Here is a 23,797-nt window from a genome sequence, read left to right as displayed (position 1 = left end):
CTTCTATACAAGATCTGGATCATTAAAAATTAACATTGGTATGATTTTCCTTAAAGCTTTACCCATACAAAGCTTTTCATGTTTCAAAGGGGCTACCAAATCTGACTATTATACAAAGAGAAACCTTTAATGCAGTCAGTAGATAATAGGAATAAAAAGTTAGCAAGATCAGTGGAAATTCCCTTTTGGGATTATGAAATAGTATCTAAACACCTTTCTATGTAGTTGTTCCTGTCAAGCCTCTGACTTGTTACCATGCCAGCCACCCAGGAATCAAACTTGGTTAAATTCAATGAACTAAACTTTGGGGAGGAATATAGTTCTTTTGCCTCTGTATCTGGTTTGGCCTGATTTGCTTTTAGACTGAATATATAATCTCCCCCTCATGTTATTGTTGGGGCTTCCCAGGTATTGCTGGTGGTAAAGAACCTGCCTGCGAGTGCAGGAGACGTAAGAGACGTGGGTTTGATCTCGTGCCCTGGAGGAGGGCATAGCAACCCACTCCAGTATTCTTGTCTGGAGAATTCCTTGGACAGAGGAGCCTGGTGAGCTGTAGTCCATAGGGTCACATAGAGTTGGACACGACTGAAGCAACTTAGCACACACATGTTATTCTCATAATGTGGGATTGAAAATTTTTTGCTGTAGTTACTAAAATCCATGGTTATTTAACAGGTAATTTGTACTCATTTGATTTTTTTAGTGGAGATTAGTAAGATTTCTCTGAGTTTGAATAGGTGGAAGAATGAGCCTTATTTTTTGATAAACCCCATTTGAGTCAATAAATTTTGGATAAGAAAAATTGTGCGTAGGTTTAAGTTCACCTCTTGAGTGACATTGTTTCGAGTTGAATTCTGGCATTAATTAAATATTTTATAATTATCAAGGAAGCCCTGAAAATATATACAGATCTGTGTCTGGTAGTATGTGTGTGTTAATCACTCAGTTGTGTCTGACTCTTTGCAACCCCATGGACTGTAGCCCACCATGCTCCTCTGTCTGTGGAATTCTCCAGGCCAGAATACAGGAGTGGGTAGCCATTCCCTTCTCCAGGGGATCTTCCCAACCCAGGGTTTGAACCCAGATCTCCCGAGTTGCAGGCAGATTCTTTATCATCTGAGCCACCAGTTCCTGAGAGGACAGTGCTCAGAGTGGGATGTGTTTTGCAGTCACATTCTCCCATGTTGGAGGAGACAGCATTAACACTTTAATTAGTGAAATGGGACAGATACTAACCTAGGGGTGATGCTTGGTTATCTTCCATGTGATCATTGTTTTTTCCCTACCTCATCCTTATCATGATTGATTTTTTAATTTCATTTCCTTTTTTTTTTAATTTCTATTTTTAATTTTTTTTTCTGTTTCTCTGCAGAGGTGAGAAGTATATGGGACTGTGGCAAGATGATGTATGCCAAGGCAATGGTGTAGTAGTTACCCAGTTTGGTTTATACTATGAAGGCAACTTCCATCTTAATAAAATGATGGTGAGTGGAATGTTTTGCATATAGTTACGATTGACTTTTAAAAACTCCTAGTCCTTAATTTTTAAGTCATCTTTTTATTAATGTTCCACCTTCCCTAATACAATTTTTCTTATCTTTTTTTTTAAGATTATGTAAGGCTTTGGAGGATGTGGCTACAGATACCCTAAGTTAGGTGTTACCCTAAGTTACCCTATGTTTTATGTGTTGTGATTTTTGTTTTTTTTCTTCACATAGGGAAATGGGGTTTTACTTTCTGAAGATGATACTATCTATGAAGGGGAATTTTCAGATGACTGGACCCTCAGTGGAAAGGTTGGAAACTTCTTTCTCTCTCTTAATAATCTTTTACTGATTTTTTTCTTGATCTTTAAAAAAGCTAACCTCCAATAAAATTTACCTGTTTCAAGTGTGCATTTCAGTGATTTTTTAGTACGTATGCAGAGTTGTACAACCATTCAGTTCAGTTCAGTTCAGTCACTCAGTCGTGTCCGACTCTTTGTGACCCCATGAACTGCAGCACGCCAGGCCTCCCTGTCCATCACCAACTCCTGGAGTCCACCCAAACCCATGTCCATTGAGTCAGTGATGCCATCCAACCATCTCATCCTCTTTCGTCCCCTTTTCCTCCTGCCCTCAATCTTTTCCAGCATCAGGGTCTTTTCCAATGAGTCAGCTCTTGCATCAGGTGGCTAAAGTATTGGAGTTTCAGCTTCAACATCAGTCCTTCCAGTGAACTCCCAGGACTGATCTCTTACCATGATCCAGTTTGAGATCATTTCCATCACCATCTCCTGCCCGGTTATAGTCATTCCCTGGTTCTACTTCCAGTCCCAGATGACCTCTGATGAACTTTATAGATTTGCCCTTTCAGGTCCTTTCATGTAATTGGAATCATGCAACAAGGGTTTTCTTTTGTGTGGCTTCTCACACTTAGCATGTTTGTGAGATTTTTACATATTGTGGCATGTGCAATACTTTATTCCTTTTTTATTGCTGAACAGCATCCCAAAACCACATTTCGTTTGTCCCTTCACCAGTTGATGGGCATTGGATTATTTTCAACTTCAGACTGTTTTCAACTTTAGGCTATTGTGTATAGTGAAGTTAACTACAACTTCTTTTCTTCTTTTTGAAATTGAAATATGATTGATCTGTAATATTGTGTTAGTTTCAGGTGTACACCATGACTACTCAGTATTTTTGCAGATTTTGCCCCTATTATAGGTTATTGCAAGATAATGGGTATAATTCCCTGTGCTGCACAGTATATCCTTGTTGCTTATCTACTGTGTACATAGTACTTTGTGTCTGTTAATCCCATACCACTAATTTGTCCATGTCCTGTCCATTCCTATTTGAAAACCACAGGTTTGTTTTCTCTCTGAGTTTGTTTCTGTTTTCCGTTTCCACTTAAAACTTCTGTGTGAACACGTGTTCTCATTTCTCTCAGGTGGATACCTAGTAGTACAGTTGCTGGGTTTATGGAAAATTGATGTTTAACATGTTAAGAAATGGCCAAACTATCTTCCACAGTGGCTGCATCATTTTACATTCCTATAGTCAATGTATAAGGATTCTAATTTCTTCACACATTTGCCAATACGTTTTATTTTCTTTTTTTCCTCTTTGTCATTCTAGTGGATGTGAACTGAAACCTCATGGTTTTAATTAACATTTCCCTAGTGACTAATAATCTCATTATAGAGCATATCTTCAAGTACTTACTAGGAATTCATCTGTCTTCTTTGGTGAAATGTATATATTCAAATATTTTGACATTTTAAGAATTTACTTGTTTATAGCTTATTGCATTTTAATATCCTCTGTTGATTTTCTAATTTTATGTCCTCTCTTTTCCTTGATCAATCTAGTTAAGTATTGGTCTTTGTTTCTTAGTCAATCCAGTTAAATGTGTGTCAAGTTTTCGTATCTTTTCAAAGAAACAACTTTTGGTTTCATTGTTTTTTTATCTCTTATTTTCTTGCTCATTGATTTTTACTCTAATATTTAGTATCTTCTTGCTTTGGGTTTAGTTTGCTTTTTTCTAATTTTGTGAGGTGGAATTTTAGAATATTGATTTCAGGTCTTTTTTTTTTAATAATACAGACATTTACAGTTTTAAATTTGCCTCTAAGCACTGCTTTTGTAGCATTGCATCAATTTAGATAAGTTGTGTATTCATTTTTTACAACTCAATGTATTTTAACAATTTTTCTTGTTATTTCTTTTTCTTTAACCCATGGGTTATTTTCATATACTCTTTTTGCACATACATGTACATACACTTTTTTTTAAGGATTAGGGACTAGTTAAAAGTGAAAATGCCAACCATGTAGTGCTTTTTCTTTTTTTTTTTTTACCCCCCTCCCCCCACCTAGATTTTTAAGACTGGAAGTACTTCTTGTAATTCCACATTTTCTCTACCATTACCTAGGGAACACTGACTATGCCAAATGGAGATTACATTGAAGGTTATTTTAGTGGAGAATGGGGATCTGGGATCAAAATCACTGGAACATACTTCAAGCCTAGTCTGTATGAGAGTGATAAAGACCGACCTAAAGCTTTGTGAGTAATGAGTATTAATTATGGATTAATTATTGAACATTTTGAGTTGTCTCGCTTTTGTGAAAACTGGTTAATATTTCAAATGCAGAACAAGTTTTTAAAGTCTGTTTTTGTAAGTAGTGTATAACCCTGAATTGTAAACTGACACTGCTACAGATAGCTAAATCTATAGTCTTATCTTCGATTATAGCCTCAGAGCATAAATGTTTAAACTGACGGAAGTTCTGTGTGCAGGAATCATCTTACTGTTAATGGTATTAGGTATCCAAATTGATCGAAGGAGAACCTTTTAAAATGGAAGCCCTGCACAACTTGATTTTGAAAAGTAAAGATCAGCCCTATAGATACAATAAGTGGAATAGTATACGCTGCATATATGGGGAAAAATCAAGGTCTCTAAGTGTATTGTGTTCTTTCTCTAGGTTTTTGGCACGTTTATTTTCCTTTACTGATTCCAGCTTCTGCTTTGTTTTTTTATTTTGATAGCATCTCAGATTCTTTGTTTTCTTGGGAACATGATATACTTTCTGTAGCATGTTTATTCTTAAAGAGTATTTTTAGAACCCAGTGCATAATGTATTTTACAGTTCTCATTGTGAGATATGCAAGGCACAGAAACTTCTCTTTTTAGCAGGAATCGGGTTTTCAAAATCAATTCTGTAGAAATGTAGAAAGCAAAGGAGACAAGTCTGATGTGCTTCATACTTAACAGTTCATACACTTTAGTATCTAATAAACACTAAGTAGCTAAAAACCATCCCTTTACACTTCTTATTCAGTCTTTAAACAACAGAGCCACTATCAACTTCGGCAGCTTTTGTCATAGGAGTATTTATAGTTCGTATATTACTAGAAAGTTTCTGTTTCTTAGGATATTTGCACAAAAATAAGTGATCAATAAAAGGTTGACATAACCTTATTAGCAGGAAGCTTGGAAACCTGGCGGTGCCGGCTGATGAGAAGTGGAAAGCCGTGTTTGATGAATGTTGGCATCAGCTCGGCTGTGAGAACCCAGGCCAAGGGGAAGTTTGGAAAGCGTGGGACAATATTGCTGTGGCCCTGACCACCAATCGGCGCCAACACAGAGACAGGTGCGTGGATGCCTGCCCAGCATAGAGGCTGGTAGAAGACGAAACCTAAAGCGAGTAGGTTAAGGATTTCCACATTTAGGTTTTAAGTACAATTTAGAAGTCAGTGATGTACTTCTGGGTAAGGATGGATAAAACACGCCTCCCTGTGTCTTCTACTGAACTCAACTATTAATATAAAATGTAGGCAGAATACGTGGTGAGCTATTCAAAACTCTGAAGAGTACATGTCAGCAGATTATTGGGGGAGAACACCTGAATTCAAAGTGCCACCCAACCAGTGGAGAGTTTACAAGTTTTTTAACCTCCATGTTCCTCAGCTTGAACTCAGTATAACTTGAAACTAGAAGTGCACACTGTGGTGTGGGGATCCAGAAAAACCGCTCTATTTCTGGCTCAAGATGCCAGAGACTCCTAGAGCTCAGAAAGAGTGGAGGAGGAACGCTGGGTTTTCTCTCTCCTTCTCCACTTTCTCATGCCTCAGCCTACAGGCACTTCTGTGGCAGGACAGCGATGCACCAGCTGGAGCAGCCAGGAGTGCTTGGAGGAGCCAGGACCCTTACGGTGTGGACCCTTCTTCTCCCTTAATGGATCATCAGGTCCAGGAGTTAGGGCCAAATCTTACTGCTATGTTGGCTTCTCTCTCTGTCCTCCCACCACTTTATGGAAGTGGGTAATTTCAGGCTGAAAGACTTACCTACAGGGGGAATCAGAAAATGCTGGGGAGGTCATGGAGAGAGAGGAACTTTGGAAAGCAACCCTGATAAGTTGTGTATGAACTCCTGGACTCACCCCATACCTGTTCATGTGTGGATTTGATTCTAATTAGCTAAGCAGTCCACCTAGGTCCCAGACTGACACTTGAGTGGTACTCATGGAACAGACCCAGACAGGGCTGCATAGTCCATGGGAATTGGGCTAACACTGGAACCACAGCCCACAGACAGACAGCAGAAACAAAAATACCAGCTGTTTGAGAGACTCCTAAGGTCACCTACACATTCAGTGATTCACTAGAGGGACTCATAATATGACTCAACATATAGTTGTACTCACAGGTAAGAGTTGTTCCAGCAACACAGTAAGGCTCCACAGCCAATCATAAGGGAAGAAGACACAAGCCGAGTCTGGAGGAATCCATGTGCAAGCTTCCTGTGCTCTGCCTCTTCTCTGAGGGGTCACACACAGCACACTCTCCCCCAGGCAGTAAAATGCAGCCACACAAACAGTATTTCTGCTCAGTGAAGCCCGTTAGAGATGAACTGCCCCAGGTTTTTATGGGGACTGGTCACATAGGCATCTTAAGCCTACCAGCTACCAAAATCCCACAGTCCCGGAAGGAAGCACATGTTCACCGTAAATCACTTTGTTAACAGTTTACGGGCAGCGCCACAATACCCTATGTTAGGAAATGCTTCATATTCGTATAGCGGATTTAGTTCCCAGGTGCCACCCAAGGGCCAGCTTCATAAGCAGGTCCTTGTAAAGACAACAGTTTCAGTTCTATGTTTACTATGTTTTGGATGTTAACATCCTCAATAGGATATAAACAGGACCCAGAATCTCATAGCTTAATACTCAAAATGTCCAGGAAATAAACTAGAATTACTTGGCAATCAAAGAACCATGAAAATCTCAACTCATTTAGGGGAAGATAATCAACAGATATCCATGACCCCCTAACCTAGATTTTGGAATTATATTACAAGAACTTTAAAGGAGCTATTATAAAACATTCAGATGAGCAATTATAAATATCCTTGAAGCAATGTTAAAATTGTAAGTACCTGCAAAGAAATAGAGGATATAAAGAAGAACCAAATCAAAATTTTTGAAATGAAAAATACAGTAAGCAGAATTTAAAAAATCATTGTGTGGACTCAGTAGCAGATAGGAAATGACAGCAGAAGAGTCAGTAAACTTGAAAATAGACTAATAGAAATTATTTAAGCTGAACAACAGAGTGTGAAAAAAAAAAAAGTGAACAGAGCTCTAAGGACCTGAGAGTCTAATATTTGTATCCTTGGAATCCCAGAAGGAAAGGAGAAAAATTGCAGAGCTGAAAAATATTTGAATAAGAAGTGATTGAAAACTCCCAAGTTTGGTGAAAGCCCAGTACATAAACCTGCACATTCAAGAAGCCGAACAAACTCCATCCTAGAACAAAGCAGATATCCATGCACAGACATGTCATATTCAAATTGGAAGAAAAAATCTTGAAAGCAGTTTCAGAAGAATTATGCATTGCATATATATGGCAATTTCAGTTCAAATGGCTGCGTCTTTGTTGTCAGAAACCTTGGTGGCCAAAAGGAAGTGGCACAATGATTTGGAAGTGCTGAAAGAAAAATTACAGATGTACTTTTCATTTCTTTCTTTTTCTTATTTTCTTCCTTTTTCTTTTTCCTGCTTTTCTTTTCCATCTGCCATTCTTCATATTTCTGTATGTAACTTGGCCAGTCACTTCCACAAGCACTGATTAGCATTTGAATCTAAAGAACTTGCTAATCCCTGCAGTATAGAAAGGTTTGGTTTTGTTTTTTCCTGTATTGGGGATCAATGGGAATTGATTATAGTGTTTCATTCATGAAGTTTATGATTTTTATCTCCTACTGTATCAGTGAAAGAAATGGAAACTCCCAGGATTGATTAAAGCTGTGGATGTGTCCTTATGGGATGTAGTTGGTCAGCCTTCACTTGATAGAGCCCCTGGGCCAAGACACTGAGACTTGAGTCCTCCAGTTAACCTTGGTTAACTTTTGTTGGGTATTTCCAAGAAGTGAGAATGAATGAACTTTTGTGTAAAACACATTGCTGCCACAAAGATCTTTTTTGTTCATTGATACTATTAAAATAGTATCAATGTTAATTGTGCACTGTTTCTAATTTCTCATTGATTGTAATCTAATGATAGAGTGGCAATACGAAAAATTTCAGTTGATGACTGGTATGTGTTTTGTCTTAACCTCTTCATCCGAAGCTTCCCTTTACCCACTGTGTGCGTACCCCACCACCTGTTGTAGTGTCCGCATTATCCCCTTACATCTTGAGCTCATTTCCATTTCACCCTTTGCCCTTTGATTTGTTTTCCTTCATTCTTTAGCTCTCCCTCTCCCCTTTATTCCATTTCTATCGTCACTGACAAGTCTGTCACCGGTTTTCTCTTGAGGCTATTACACATACTACATTACAGTATTTTACAACAGTATTAGAGTATTTTTCTACACCAGGGTTTATATTGGCACAACATTTTCATTAATTTATTGTGGTTTGTATGGAGTAACATTAAGTGCTATTTTGAATAACATATAAATCTAATGCAGGACAGTTACAAGTTATAAGTACATTTGTCTGAACACTGTGATGGTTGCTCCATTTCATCCTTAATAGAGCTTCATGTGCACTTAAAATTATCTTGCTTTCTTAAAATACATGATAGGCTTTCTTTTCCCTTTTTATAGTCCAGAGATACTAAGTCGTTCACAGACTCAGACACTAGAGAGTTTGGAATTCATTCCTCAGCATGTTGGTGCCTTCTCCGTGGAGAAATACGATGACATTAAGAAATACTTAATAAAGGTAAATGAGAATCGGAACCATACTGGTTTTGTTAATTAATGATACAGCTAACACAGTATATCATTCAGAGGTACTCACAGCTTATTGTTACTCATATCCTGTTTTTGCTTTCTTAATGTCTTTTGTTCATTCTCTGACTGCTAAGAGCACATTTCCACCTGAAGATTGGCTGATTATGATGGTAGAAATTTATAAGTTTTGTAAATGTTCAAGGGGATCCTGGACATCTAGGGTCAGAGTTTAAAATGGCTTTCTGTTTGTAACATTAGCAAACTAAAAGTTATATAAAGAAGGCACCCCACCCTCACCCCATGGTTATGCTGTCTTTGCTTCTTTCTCCAACCCTGTGAAATCAGACCACAGTTTAAAGTATGACAGGCGTTGATGTAGGGGTGCAGGAAGGAGTATTAGGAGAAATCAAGGGAACTGAACAGTGACTGTTTCAACTCTCATTATTCAGTTTTCTGCAAGGTAACATTTCATGTATTTTTCTTGACATTTAAGGTATGTTGTCTTTCTTTCCTTTTTTCCTTTGGCTGGGCCACACAGCATGTGGGATCTCAATTCTCCGACCTGAGATTGAACCTGTGCAGTGCAAGTGCAGAGTCTTAACCACCGGACTGCCAGGGAATTCCCTTAGAACCTTTCTTTTAATGATGTTATTCTATATCAGTATCCAAAGCTATTTTTCCAAAATGTTAATAGGATTCTTTGATTAAGGATTTCTACTCCATATAATTTGGGTAGAATTAACGCTTTCAGAGAAGTTGAAGTATTTAAATATTCCTGGTCCAAAAAGTAGACTCTTGGCCCTTTGAAAATTGTTTATCCTTTATGAAATTGTTTATTTTGATTGCTTCCGCTGTTGGTGCACATGGACTGGCTGCGTCGGTTCTCTTCCTGTTCAGGCCTGCGACACTCCTCTGCACCCGCTGGGCAGGCTCGTGGAGACTCTGGTTGCCGTGTATAGAATGACATACGTGGGTGTGGGAGCCAACCGCCGGCTACTGCAGGAGGCTGTGAAGGAGATTAAGTCCTACCTTAAGCGAATTTTCCAGCTAGTGAGGTGAGAGAGCTTTTCATGTCAGCAGGGTGTGGAAATACTAGTTTACACTCATGCTTGGGTGGCTTCACCCTGAATCTAGAGATTACAGCTTTGCGAGGAAAGCTGTAATCATGATTGTTCCCCTTTATTGCAGAAATTATTCATCAGGAAAATGGTTTTATGCCACAGATCCTTTAGTAGATTAGTGAAAACACATTTTTACTTTGTGTTCATAGCCATTGTAACTTATTTCCTTTATGTCTTTCTTACTCATTAAGTATAATAGAAAGCTAAAAATAAATTTTTAATACCAATTTTGGTATGACGTATAGGAGTCTTACTTGGAGTTAATCTCTAGGCAAAGTTGTGTCTCTAAAACCTAGCCTAACCTAAAACCTGGAGAAGACTAAGTCTAATAGGAAGTTTTATCCCTGAGTATTTATGTTTTGTCAGGCTTCCCAGGTGGTGCAGTGGTAAAGAACCTGCCTCCCAGTATAGGAGATGCAAGAGACGCAGGTTCAATCCCTGGATGGGGCAGATCCCCTGGAGGAGGAATTGGCAACCTACTCCAGTATTCTTGTCCGGACAACCCCATGGACAGAGGAGCCTGGCAGGCTATAGTCCATAGGGTCGCAAAGAGTGGGACAGGACTGAGCACACATACACATTCATTAGATACATTGTTAATTTTATTATGTAAAAAGCATTAGTTAAGACTCTTAAGGGAATTGGCATTTTCATTAATAATTGATATGAAGTTTGATTTAATTGGTCCTTAAGTGGATTAAATAATGGAAATGTGTTTTTACTCTTTTTATTCACTCTAGAGGTGTAACTGTATAATGATTGTTTTATTCTTCCTTAGGTTCTTATTTCCTGAGCTTCCTGAAGAGGGCAGCACAATTCCTCTCTCTGCCCCTCTGCCGACCGAAAGGAAATCTTTCTGCACTGGGAAGTCAGATTCCAGATCTGAATCACCAGAGCCAGGGTGAGTAGACCTGGGTGGAGATGGTGAAGAAAGAGGATGGGAACCAAGTGATCTTACGCAGAGAATCCCAGGGAAAATTCTTTTCTCTAGATCTGTTTCCTTCTTTTTAAAATAGTTTGGTTGGATTAGGTGATCTCTGAGGTTTCTTTTAGGTCTCAAGTTCTGTTAGCCAAATGCCATGAAGCTGTAACCACAGATGACTAGGCACAAAGGCTGATGAGCAAAGTAGATCATTTTGCCCCAGTTCAACAGAGAAGTCAGCCTTAAAATGGAAACACAGTGGGCTTTCATTTAGATTTTGAGCCTATGAAAAGCATTCACAGGTGACCCAAGACAAAACTCTGGGGCCATAGGTAAACTTCTCATGTTAACTCCTTACATAAAAGAAGTAATAGAACTAGTTCTTTACTCAAAATTTCCCACCTTTACTTTCCATTTCTAGAAAATGAAGCTCCATGTTTGATTCTATATTCAGTTTTAATGTTAAGAGTTCTCCCTCTCCCTGTGATGTTTTGTAGCTATGTGGTAACAGGTTCTGGGTTACTGCTTCCTGTACTCCTACCTCGGCTCTACCCTCCACTGTTCATGCTGTATGCCCTGGATAATGATCGTGAGGAGGACGTTTACTGGGAATGTGTTCTCCGGCTAAATAAGCAGGCAGACCTTGCTCTTTTGGGCTTCCTTGGGGTGCAGAGGTCAGTACAGTAATTATGAATGGGATCTAGTGGTTTTAACTCAAAATGCAAACAGCATTATCAGGAATTTGGTACTTTGATATTTAATTAAATATATGATTTGCAGTTATTACTTATTGCCTGTCTTTAGCAAAATAGTGATATTTAAAAATCTTTATTTCTGAGAATCTTTAGATTTGAGTTTGAAATCTGATTATTCTTCTGAATATATGTAAATAATTTGAGTTTTTCCTGACTGATATTTTGCAGTTCTTCAAAGCCAAGTACATACATTCACATTTTCAGAGAAAGTTAATTGTAGTCAGTCTCTTGCATTCTTCTTTCCCTTCTTTTCTCTTTCCTCCCTCCCTTCCCATCTACAATTTCTAATTAAAAGTTTAGAAGTGCCCTTTTTTATTGTAGGGCGTTGTTTCCTATAATCTAAGGAAACAGTCAATATTTATACTTTCTAGAAGTGTTATGATAAAGCTGATTACCCCAGCATCCAATAATTATAGATTTGTGCTATTAGAAAAAAGAGATTGAGCCTTAATTGGAAAGTAAATTTTTTCAATGGACTGGTTCAGTAGTAAAAGCTAAGTAACTGAAATAGTTATTTAAGTGGGGACAGGAAAGTCAATCTAGTCATTAACTGTTTTTATGGGGCTTAATCTACCATAAGACACAAACATATATTAACAATGTACGGATTCCATTGTAGGAAATTTTGGCCAGTGACCTTGTCAGTCCTTGGAGAGAGTAAAAAGGTACAGTGGATTTTGGTTTCCTTAGCAAATATGCTTTTGTTTAGTGTGGGGGATTAGCAAAAAAATTTCCATTTTACTTTGATAGTATAGTACACAAGCATAAGTTACTCACTTAAGACGCGCATTCTGTGATTGGTGTCGTTTATGTTTATTGTCACTGCAAAAGACAGCTTTCTTCTTTGACCTTTATCAGTCCTTTTTTTTTTTTTTTTGCAGGTTTTGCCAACCACGAAAGATGCTTGTTTTGCCTCAGCTGTGGAATGTCTGCAACAGATCAGGTGATCTCTGCTTTGTTGAAAATTACATAAGTCAAAGTAGTGGTTAGTTTATTAAGATATTGATGAAATCTTATATTTACCTAAACTCTAGTCCCCCCACACTCAACCCCCCAAGATGGTGTCAGACTCAGCCTGGATATCAGAAAGACTCTTGAGACATTTGGGTTACCTTTTACTCTACAAGGCCCTTGCATTTTCAGAAGTGGTGGAGAACCTACCCAGATATTTATCTGCATAATCATATCTTTAGCCAAAGGGAAATTAAGCTTCTTACTCAGAGAAGAGCATGTATTAGGACAATAAGGTTCCATGTGGGTAAAAGGAGGTGATCTATGACTTAGTGAATTCTTTCATGTGAACCATTCATAGCTGGAGGCTTCTTTCCTCAAAGAATCATAGGCTTACAGAGGTCATCCCTTCCAGTGACTCCTTTTGCCTGATGGATCTAGCTTAAGGCACATGAGCCCTTAGAGTATATTGTCAAACAATGTCAAATGGCTCTACTAAGAAAACAACCATAGGCTATATTTTGTCATTTATTTCTAGTTTTTAATTGTTTTTTTTTGTTTGTTTGTTTACAACAGCACAACGTTTACCCCATCAGACAAACTAAAAGTCATCCAGCAGACTTTTGAAGAGATCTCTCAGAGTGTCCTGGCATCACTTCAGGAAGACTTCCTGTGGTCCATGGATGACTTATTCCCTGTTTTCTTATATGTGGTGCTTCGGGCCAGGTGACCAATCTCTTCTGACTTAAATAGATTCAGAAGTAGGATGTACATATAAGCAGAAGTAACTCAATATCTCTTTCTCGTTGGGGCAGGATTAGGAATTTAGGCTCTGAGGTACACCTCATCGAGGATCTAATGGACCCATATCTTCAGCATGGAGAACAGGGTATAATGTTCACTACTTTGAAGGTAAAGTATAGATATTATTTAATATTTTGTTAAAATCTCTCCTTCATTTACCATATTGTGAATCTTTCATTAACCACCTTCTTTTATATAAAATTTTAATGCAAACATTAAGTGCCTTTAGAGCACATATTGTTAATATTTTAAAATATACACTATATTAAAGAAAAGTAGAATCGGTCAGTCTCAAAATACTAAAGCAAGTTATCCAGTCCTCTGACTCAGTAGATCTGGAATGATGCTTAATCTCAACCTGTGTGTTTATCAAACACTTTGGTGATTCTGATTATACTTGTTTGTGTACCTTATACTGATCATCAGCATATTCTAAATGTCCAGTCAGTAGTGGCTTAGCAAATTAAGATATTTCTGCTTAATGACAGATGTTAAACAGCTTGAAAAAAATTTTTTTGTCTGTTTTAGAATCAGAATTTTACAAAGTTTTATTTCTACTAATTATAACAAGACAAAGTAGACATGGGATAGGATAGGGGGACTGGAAGAAAATGGGAAAATATGAAAGCAGCTGATTTTGTTGAGCGCTCAGTATTCATAAAGGAGTTCCTTTCTTAGTCCCATGTGCATTGTTATGTTTATGTAATTTCTTTTAAAGTAAATTTTAAATGGTTTTGAACTTTTCTTTCAGGCATGTTACTATCAGATCCAGCGTGAGAAGCTTAACTAGGCTGCATAACAGCTTGACAACTGGATTATCTATTCAGAGTGTTTCAGCACCATCTGGTGTCTTCCTGTAGCAGCAAAAAAGAACAGTGTTGAAATTAGGACGTTGTATTATTTTGGTTGTTATTTCTGAGCCTTGCTAGTGATTGGAGCTCTGAGCCCAGAATAAAAGACTGGTGGAAAGGGAGGACGGAAAAGGAGGTAGAAATCAGATTAGACCAGTCCCTGGCCTGTGTTAAGTTTCCCAACTATCATACATCTGCTGTTGGAGAAACGAGGCTATCCCTTCCTATGGTAAAGAGTATGCCAGCTCATGAACTTGTAGGATAAAATTCTCAGTGTGGCTTCTTACATTAAAGAGGTTGATGAATATTTTTGAGTTTCTGGTTTGCCCACAGTCACCCCAGACCCCTTTGCAAGGAACACTTTGTACTTGAAACTATAGTAGCCACACTATGCCTTCCAAAATTCCTTGCAGTCATGTGTGCACCATGCTTCTTTGCTGAGGGAAGGGGAAAGAGGAACTTTTAAACTGCAATTTTAACTTTTTCTAAGCTTTTCCACCAGGGCATTTATTCGTGATGGAAAGGTTCTATGCAGTTTTACTACTTCTACACCCTGACCCCAAACATGGAGTACACCCAAATAGGAGTCTGTTGCCTCCCGATGAGAAAGAACATAGGAATTGTGTTCTTGGATTCCTTACAATGTTCCAGAGTGGATACACTGGAATTCAGACACTGACTCTGAGCTGCTGTGGAACCTCATTCATCCACGTGCAAACGCTGTGTTCCAGGACCTGTGAAAGCCTGAAGGGCTTTTACATGCAAGCTGTTTTTTAAAATAGGACTGGAGACTGGGAAATATGGAAGCAAAGAACTGCATCCATCCTTGACCTAGTGTTGGGGTTCTTCCCTGAACCTTGCACTGAACTCACAGAGGGGAAGGAAAAGGAAACTCACTTTGGCTTTTCCCATCTCAAAAGTATTGTGACACCTCAGCCTTTTATTGTTTTGCTTTTCACCATTTTTAAATGTCCTATTGTAAGTGGTTGGTTTACACTGTACAAATAACACTAGTAGCTATTCTGGATAACAGGTGCTGTTCCCCATCTCATCTCCTCTACACCAGGGTGAGCGTTCGGAGTGTCCTCCTCCTCCTTCATGTTAACATCTGCAGATGTTAATCGATTTTGAAAAAGGATCATGGTTTCTGCTCTACTTTGTAATCAAGACAAGTGTTTATTAAAATACTGTTTTGGAATGTTGGCTGTAATGTAACAGCAATTTTCATAATAAAAGACATTCATATTTATGAGGTTGTTTTATGATTGTGAAGGAAGTGACACTGGGCCACTAAAAATTTAAAAGAAATCCAAGTCTGGTTATTTTGTGGGTGGGGGCTTTGCCCCCTGCGTTGTAATCCATGCCTCTTTGTACAGGCCTCAGAGATCCCATGGAGTTTTAGAGCTCTCTTTCTTTAGAATAGACATAAACTTAGAGCACCTTTGCTGACAAAGAACAAATTCAATTTCTGACCCTAATAAACTGAGGACAAGGGTCTTAAGAGAAATGGTACTATTATTTCTTTGAATAAGATATATTTTGATAGTTACAAGTTAAATTTTTTCCCTTCCTAAACAGATTCAGAGAAGGGAAAATGGAGGATTTAAAATTCTGGCTAAAAATATTAGGCATTAGTTAATTACATACCAGTTGTAATGTCTTCTCAGGGAGCATTTACCAGGATGTACCTGTCATTATTGTAAAGAGACCAATGCTTAAAGTTTAGTTTATGTTAAGCAATTTACGTTTCCATTAGCAATTGTTTTGATTTTGGGATAAACACAAATTTCACATTTCGCTTGTAAAGACAAATTTACTGAATGACCTCTTTAGAGGAAGAGAGATGGATAATTCTAGAAACTGACAGACTTGAAACCTATACTGAAGTTCTCAAATGATAGTAGGCTATCTTAATTCTAAGAGAAGAGTTACAATTCATTCTTTTATTGGGAGTCTTGAAAGCCAGTTATTCCACTACTTGACTCTTCTTACTGTATTTATACTTTTCAGAAAGCATTAAATTTTCAGTTCCCTTGAGGGGAAAACCTCAAGGATAAGTCGCCAGGCCAATGCCTGCAAGTAGAAATACCTGGCCTTGATGCAGCAGCTTACGTAGGTCTGACAAGTGTGTGCTATATGCCCACAGCCCCATGGGGCAGGTGTTAACCCCCTGATCTTGTAGACAAGCAGAGGCTGGAATTTTCTTGTTATCAGAACTGGGATTCCAAACTGAAATTTCCCTACTCTTAATTCCAGTACTTTTTTCTAGTGCAGGTGCCAGAGATGTTATTTCATAGTGGGCTACTCATAAGTAGAAAAACAGTTGCAAATTTTAAATAAAATTAAGTGCTTTTGATAAAATACACTGTGCTCAAGCAGTCACAAATGTATCACATTCCTAGCTTGAGCTTCCATCTACAACACAGTAACAGAATGCCATCTGTCTAATTTAGGATGAAAGGGCTGGTAAACCTTTAACAGCTGCCGTTTGGTCTTTACTCTTTGCCTGGCTGCCAGGGGTATGTACCCTCTCTCATCCTGCTTCCAAATATTCTTCCTGCTGTCACCTCCCTGAAAATTTCAAAAGAGAGGTAGGTCCCACCTGAGATAGAGAATGGACTGTTAGGATCAGAACAGTCACTTAGTAGGGGACCTTCCATGAACAGTTTGAAAGGCAAAAAGATAGGACACTGAAAGATGAACTCCCCCAGTCAGTAGGTGCTCAATATGTTCTGGAGAAGAGTGGAGGAATAACTCCAGAAAGAATGAAGAGACAGAGCCGAAGCAAAAACAACGTCCAGTTGTGGATATGACTGGTGATGGAAGTAAAGTCCAATGTTGTAAAGAACAATATTGCATAGGAACCTGGAATGTTAGGTCCATGAATCAAGTTAAATTGGAAGTGGTCAAACAGGAGATGGCAAGAGTGAACATCGACATTCTAGGAATCGGTGAACTAAAATGGACCGGAATGAGCAAATTTAACTAAAATGATCATTGTATCTACTACTGTGGGCAAGAATCCCTTAGAAAAGTGGAGTAGCCCTCAATCAACAAAAGAGTCTGAAATGTAGTACTTGGGTGCACTCTCAAAAATGACAGAATGATCTCTGTTCATTACCAAGGCAAACCATTCACAGTAATCCAAGTCTGTGCCCCAACCAGTAATGCTGAAGAAGCTGGAGTTGAACGGTTCTCTGAAGACCTACAAGACCTAGAACTAACACCCAAAAATGATGTCCTTTTCATTGTAGGGGACTGGAATGCAAAAGTAGGAAGGCAAGAAATACCTGGAGTAATAGGCAAATTTAGCCTTGGAGTACAAAGTGAAGCAGGTCAAAGGCTAACAGAGTTTTGCCAAGAGAACACAACTGGTCACGGCAAACACCATCTTCCAATAACACAAGAGACAACTCTACACATGGACGTCACTAGATGGTCAACACCGAAATCAGATTGATTATATTCTTTGCAGCCAAAGATGGAGAAGCTCTATACAGTCAGCAAAAACAAGACTGGGAGCTGACTGGCTCAGATCATGAACTCCTTATGGCCAAATTCAACTTAAATTGAAGAAAGGGAAAACCACTGGACCATGCAGGTGTGGCCTAAATCAAATTCCTTAATTATACAGTGGAGGTGACAAATAGATTCAAAGAAATAGATCTGATAGACTGCCTGAAGAACTATGGACAGAGGTTTGTGACATTGTACACGAGGCAGTGTTCAGGAACATTCCCATGAAAAAGAAATGCAAAAAGGTAAAGTAGTTGTCCGAGGAGGCCTTACAAATAGCTGAGAAAAGAAGAGAAGCTAAAGGCAAAGGAAAAAAGGAAAGATATAAGTATCTGAATGCAGAATTCCAAAGAATAGCGAGGAGAGAAGAGAGCCGTCTTCAGTGATCAATGCAAAGAAATAGAGGAAAACAATAGAAGGGGAAGGACTAGACATCTCTTCAAGAAAATTAGAGATACCAAGGGAACATTTGCCAAGATGGGCACAATAAAGGACAGAAATGGTATGGGCCTAACAGAAGCAGAAGATATTAAGAAGAGGTGGCAAGAATACACAGAAGAATTATCCAAAAGATCTTCACGACCCAGGTAACCATGACTTTGTGATGACTTACCTAGAATCTGAAGTCAAGTGGGCCTTAGGAAGCATCACTATGAACAAAGCTAGTGGAAGTGATGGAATTTCAGTTGAGCTATTTCAAATCCTAAAAGATGATGCTGTGAAAGCACTGTACTCAATATGCCAGCAAATTTGGAAAACTGAGCAGTAACCACAGGAATGGAAAAGGTCAGTTTTCATTCCAATCCAAAGGCAATGCCAAAGAATATTCAAACTACCACACAATTGCACTCACCTCACAAGCTAGCAAAGTAATGCTCAAAATTCTCCAAGCCAGGCTTCAACATTACATGAACCGTGAACTTCCAGATGTTCAAGCTGGATTTAGAAAAGGCAAAGAAACCAGAGATCAAATTGCCAATATCCGCTGGATTATCGAAAAAGCAAGAGTTCCAGAAAAACATCTACTTTATTGACTATGCCAAAGCGTTTGACTGTGTGGATCACAACAAACTGGAAAATTCTGAAAGAGATGGGAGTACCAGACCACCTGACTTGCCTCCTGAAAAATCTGTATGCAGGTCAGGAAGCTACAGTTAGAACTGAACATGGAACAAGAGACTGGTTCCAAGTCAGGAAAGGAGTACATCAGGGCTGTATGTAGTCACCCTGCTTATTTAACTTACATGCAGAGTACATCATACAAAATGCTAGGCTGGATGAAGCACAAGCTGGAATCAAGATATATGGGAGAAATATCAATAACCTCAGATGTGCACATGACACCACCCTTGTGGCAGAAACTGAAGAAGAACTAAAGAGCCTCTTGATGAAAGTGAAAGAGGAGAGTGAAAAAATTGGCTTAGAAGTCAACATTCATAAAACTAAGATCATGGCATCTGATTCCATCAGTTCAGTTCAGTTGAGTTGCTCAGTCATGTCCGACTCTTTGCAACCCCATGAATCACAGCACACCAGGCCTCCCTGTCCATCATCAACTCCCAGAGTTCACCCAGACTCACGTCCATCGAGTCAGTGATGCCATCCAGCCATCTCATCCTCTGTCGTCCCTTCCTCCTCCTGCCCCCAATCCCTCCCAGCATCAGAGTCTTTTCCAATGAGTCAACTCTTCGCATGAGGTGACCAAAGTACTGGAGTTTCAGCTTTAGCATCATTCCTTCCAAAGAAATCCCAGGGCTGATCTCCTTCAGAATGGACTGGTTGGACCTCCTTGCAGTCCAAGGGACTCTCAAGAGTCTTCTCCAACACCACACTTCAAAAGCATCAATTCTTCGGCGCTCAGCCTTCTGCAAAGTCCAACTCTCACATCCATACATGACCACAGGAAAAACCATAGCCTTGACTAGACGGACCTTTGTTGGCAAAGTAATGTCTCTGCTTTTGAATATGCTATCTAGGTTGGTCATAACTTTCCTTCCAAGGAGTAAGTGTCTTTTAATTTTATGGCTGCAGTCACCATCTGCAGTGATTTTGGAGCCCAAAAAAATAAAGTCTGACACTGTTTTCACTGTTTCCCCATCTATTTCCCATGAAGTGATGGGACCAGATGCCATGATCTTCGTTTTCTGAATGTTGAACTTTAAGCCAACTTTTTCACTCTCCACTTTCACTTTCATCAAGAGGCTTTTTAGTTCCTCTTCACTTTCTGCCATAAGGGTGGTGTCATCTGCATATCTGAGGTTATTGATATTTCCCCCAGCAATCTTGATTCCAGCTTGTGTTTCTTCCAGTCCAGTGTTTGTCATGATGTACTCTGCATAGAAGTTAAATAAGCAGGGTGACAGTATACAGCCTTGACGTACTCCTATTCCTATTCATGGCAAATGGGGAAACAATGGAAACAATGACAGACTTTATTTTCTTGGACTCCAAAATCACTGCAGATGATGACTGCAGCCATGAAATTAAAAGACCCTTGCTCCTTGGAAGAAAAGCTATGACCAACCTAGATAGCATATTAAAAAGCAGAGACATTACTTTGCAAACAAAGGTCCATCTAGTTAGTCAAGGCTATAGTTTTTCCAGTAGTCAAGTATGGATGTGAGAGTTGGACTATAAAGAAAGCTGAGTGCAGAAGAACTGATGTTTTTGAACTGTGGTGTTGGAGAAGACTCTTGGGAGTCCCCGGGAGTGCCATGAGATCAAGCCAGTCACTCCTAAAGGAAATCAGCCCTGAATATTCATTGGAAGGACTGATGATGAAGCTGAAGCTCCAATATTTTGGCTACCTAATGCAAAGAACTGACTCCTTGGAAAAGACCCTGATGCTGGGAGAGATTGAAAGTGAGATGATGGTTGGGTGGCATCACCAACTCGATGGACATGAGTTTGAGCAGCTATAGCAGTTGGTAATGGACAGGGAGACCTGGCGTGCTACAGTCCATGGGGTTGCAAAGAGTTGGAAACAACTGAGTGACTGAACTGAACTGAACTTCCAGAAGGAAATCATGTATCAGTCTCATTATTACTGGATGAAGAGTCTTCCATTTTTTTCCTCACCATAATGTGAGAAAATGAGATTAATAAGTCAGCTTACTCTCAAGTATCAGTTTTTCCTTAGATTTCAATAAAGATGCTATTGTCTATCATGGGGTGTCTTTTCCTGAAATAGTCAACAAAAATATTCATCTTTTTTTGGTTACTATGTGCTGGCCATCAGAAAATACTAAAACGAAGGTTTGAAAATGATATGTTGGACTTTACAGATCCAGTGCAAGAAACCAGTGCTAGGAACACTTAGGAAGATTTGTAACAGGGGAGGCTTAAGAGTAATTTAGTGGTGAGGCGGGGTTAGGCTTCCATGGATTAGATCAAAGAGGATGCACCGAGATTTTATCTAGAACAGTAAGGTGACTTTGGCACCTAATAGCCCACTGGTATTTCCTGCTAAAGCTTTTCTCTGCATAGGAGCAGCGTTACATGTTTGCAGTCTTGCAGGTAAGAGACCCTGCCAGATGACCCCCAGTTACCAGAAGAGATCTATTAATACAAATGTCTGCCCTCTGTCAATTTTTAAGAGCTAAAAATTGTGAGTAATATTTGAATGCTTTAGTTGCATCGATGCATGAATGCTTTAGTTGAATGGAGAATTTTTTGATTTTGAAAGAGCAGGTTTTGCTTTGAGAAACCCTTTCTTAAGTATGGAATAATGAATTGCTGTGGAGACTAAGTAAAGCTGAACATTTGTCTTAGTCCCAGTCAACAGCCTTTTGACCCAGAGGAAGCCAGCCATTTTTGTACAGGCTGTTTCTCATCGTTAAGTTTCAAGTGCTTTTTCAGCTTTGCCTAGTAGAAAACATTGTTTTGAAAAATAAGCATAATATGGGTAAAGATTGTGGCATTTAATAATAATCACTATATTTTTAAAAGTTCACATATACTGATTTTTAAAGTAACATTAGGGCAAATTTCTTAGGTGTCAGTAACACTAATGCAGCTTCTAAGTTAATAAGAATTGGCCATGCTTCTTGTGTTACTTAGCTCAGGATTGCCTATGATCGGCTACTACAGTCTCAATCAAGAATTCTCATCCTCAAGACAGAAATAGATTAAGTCTCAGCTGACGGTCATAAAAAGGCAGGCAAGGAAAGGACATTACAGTCTTTTGCCAGGGACTACCATGTTTCAGGACTAAATATGGAAAAAAAAAAAAGGAAAACGTTTGTCCTTACTACTTGTGAAATCTACTGAATACCCCACTGAGTGTCAGATTCCTTATCTGTAAGATTGCGTTTGTTTGCCTCAAGGATCATCAGCCCCGATCCAAGTTTTGACAAGGAATGAGGCTGAAGTCAATATTCTTGCAGGGAAAATCCCATGGACAGAGGAGCCTGGCAGACTGCAGTCCTTGGGGTTGCCAAGAGTCAGATGTGACTGAGTGACTGAGCACATACACACTTTGATAATTAGAACTCACTATAGAAACCTTCTCAGAGAAGGCAATGGCACCCACTCCAGTACTCTTGCCTGGAAAATCCCATGGACGGAGGAGCCTGGTGGGCTGCAGTCCATGGGGTTGCTAAGAGTCAGACACGACTGAGCGACTTCACTTTCACTTTTCACTTTCCTGCATTGGAGAAGGAAATGGCAACCCACTCCAGTGTTCTTGCCTGGAGAATCCCAGGGACAGGGGGGCCTGGTGGGCTGCCGTCTATGGGGTCGCAGAGAGTCGGACACGACTGAAGCAACTTAGCAGCAGCATAGAAACCTTCTATTAAGGCTTCTCAGGTGGCTCAGTGGTAAAGAATCTGCCTGCCAATGCAAGAGACATGAGTTTGAACCCTGGGTCAGGAAGATCGCCTGGAGAAGGAAATGGCAACCCACTCCAATATTCTTGTCCGGGAAATCCCATGAACAGAGGAGCCTGGTGGACTACAGTCCATGGGGTCACAAAGGAGTCAGACATGACTTAGCAACTAAACAACAATGTCAGAGAATGTTTGGGCTTCCCAGGTGGCACTAGTGGTAAAGAACCCGCCTGCCAATGTAGGAGACAAAAGAGACTCAGGTTCACCCCTGGGTCAGGAAGATCCCCTGGAGGAGGACATGGCAACCCCTTCTGTATCCTTGCCTGGACAATCCCACGGACAGAGGAACCTGGTGGCCTACAGGCCATGGGGTTGCAAAGAGTCAGACATGACTGATGGGACTTAGCACACACGCACATAGAAACCACAGTCTGTCTATAAGTTTCTCTCACAGTTTCATCTCAGGAGTCTACAGTCTCCAGTGTCCCCATATGCTGCATGGATAGGCCTGGTCGGGCACACTGTCATCTGGGCATTAAATATGGGAGAACTATGGCTCGCCCGCAATGCACACATAGCATCATTGTCTAATTCATACTGCCTCACCAAGAACATACAATTTGTGAGAAGCATTTTAAGAAGTTGCCCAAGTATGATGGCTTGGTGTTAGACTCATCTCTTTGCTCTGAATTTTGTCTGGCAGACACCCCATCTCCCTTTTCAAATGCTACCTTGGTAGTGCTCCCCTCCAGGGAGGAAGATGAGTCGTATAAGCAACTGTTGTGCTAAATGATTCAATAGAGGCTCAAAAATTGGAATGCAGGAACAAGGGAGGATTTAAACCGAATTGGGGCTGGGTAGGGTGGGTGGTGCTGGGCAGGGCAAAAGTTTATGATGTCAAGTTTTGGCAGAATCTAGCAAACTAGAAAACTTCAATGTGACTGGGCAAGAATGTGTAAGATTTCGTAACAGCTTTCTGCTTTGCTCTTCTCGCTGCCTTAGAATTGAGAGACTACATGATGATCTGTCTTTTCCTAGACATCCTCCCTGAGTCAACACCACAGTCTGTCTAGATTCTAGACAGTGGTTCTCAGCCTCATCCGATTCAATACCCACGTCCTTAACAACTAATGTGAAATGCTCCTTTTTTAAAAAGTCCCGATTTATTCAGTATTATCCTCCTGTAACAAGTACTATCAGTGCCCTACCTTGTCCCTTTTGGTGCATTCTACATCCACACTCTGCGAATGCACACATGAAGCAGGCTGGAAGGCCCAGAAGTAATGTTTTCTGGGGAAAGCCCTCCACCAGTATCTGGCAG

General features: G+C 39.6%; 1 protein-coding gene across 5 annotated transcripts in view; it reads left to right on the top strand.

Moving 5' to 3' along the window:
* Nucleotides 1-15,383, top strand: part of ALS2 (alsin Rho guanine nucleotide exchange factor ALS2) — a 60,474-nt gene extending 45,091 nt beyond the window's left edge. For 4 of the 5 annotated variants that reach the window (XM_044937271.1, XM_025278002.2, XM_044937279.1 and 1 more), the window contains 13 exons: nucleotides 1,373-1,484; nucleotides 1,719-1,796; nucleotides 3,919-4,052; nucleotides 4,976-5,143; nucleotides 8,602-8,719; nucleotides 9,628-9,785; nucleotides 10,630-10,752; nucleotides 11,271-11,447; nucleotides 12,148-12,193; nucleotides 12,410-12,471; nucleotides 13,056-13,205; nucleotides 13,295-13,391; nucleotides 14,035-15,383. In XM_044937271.1, coding sequence (XP_044793206.1) covers nucleotides 1,373-1,484; nucleotides 1,719-1,796; nucleotides 3,919-4,052; nucleotides 4,976-5,143; nucleotides 8,602-8,719; nucleotides 9,628-9,785; nucleotides 10,630-10,752; nucleotides 11,271-11,447; nucleotides 12,148-12,193; nucleotides 12,410-12,471; nucleotides 13,056-13,205; nucleotides 13,295-13,391; nucleotides 14,035-14,073 — 1,462 coding nt within the window. In that variant the 3' untranslated portion in view covers nucleotides 14,074-15,383. The remainder of the gene's footprint in view (nucleotides 1-1,372; nucleotides 1,485-1,718; nucleotides 1,797-3,918; nucleotides 4,053-4,975; nucleotides 5,144-8,601; nucleotides 8,720-9,627; nucleotides 9,786-10,629; nucleotides 10,753-11,270; nucleotides 11,448-12,147; nucleotides 12,194-12,409; nucleotides 12,472-13,055; nucleotides 13,206-13,294; nucleotides 13,392-14,034) is intronic. The other variant, XM_044937276.1, reaches the window with a different exon arrangement.
* The last annotated feature ends 8,414 nt before the right edge of the window (nucleotides 15,384-23,797 follow it).

This window comes from Bubalus bubalis, chromosome 2 (genome assembly GCF_019923935.1).
Source record: "Bubalus bubalis isolate 160015118507 breed Murrah chromosome 2, NDDB_SH_1, whole genome shotgun sequence".
Classification (NCBI taxonomy): domain Eukaryota; kingdom Metazoa; phylum Chordata; class Mammalia; order Artiodactyla; family Bovidae; genus Bubalus; species Bubalus bubalis.
Note: the sequence above shows the minus strand (reverse complement) of the source record. Positions and strands in the feature narration are given on the sequence as shown.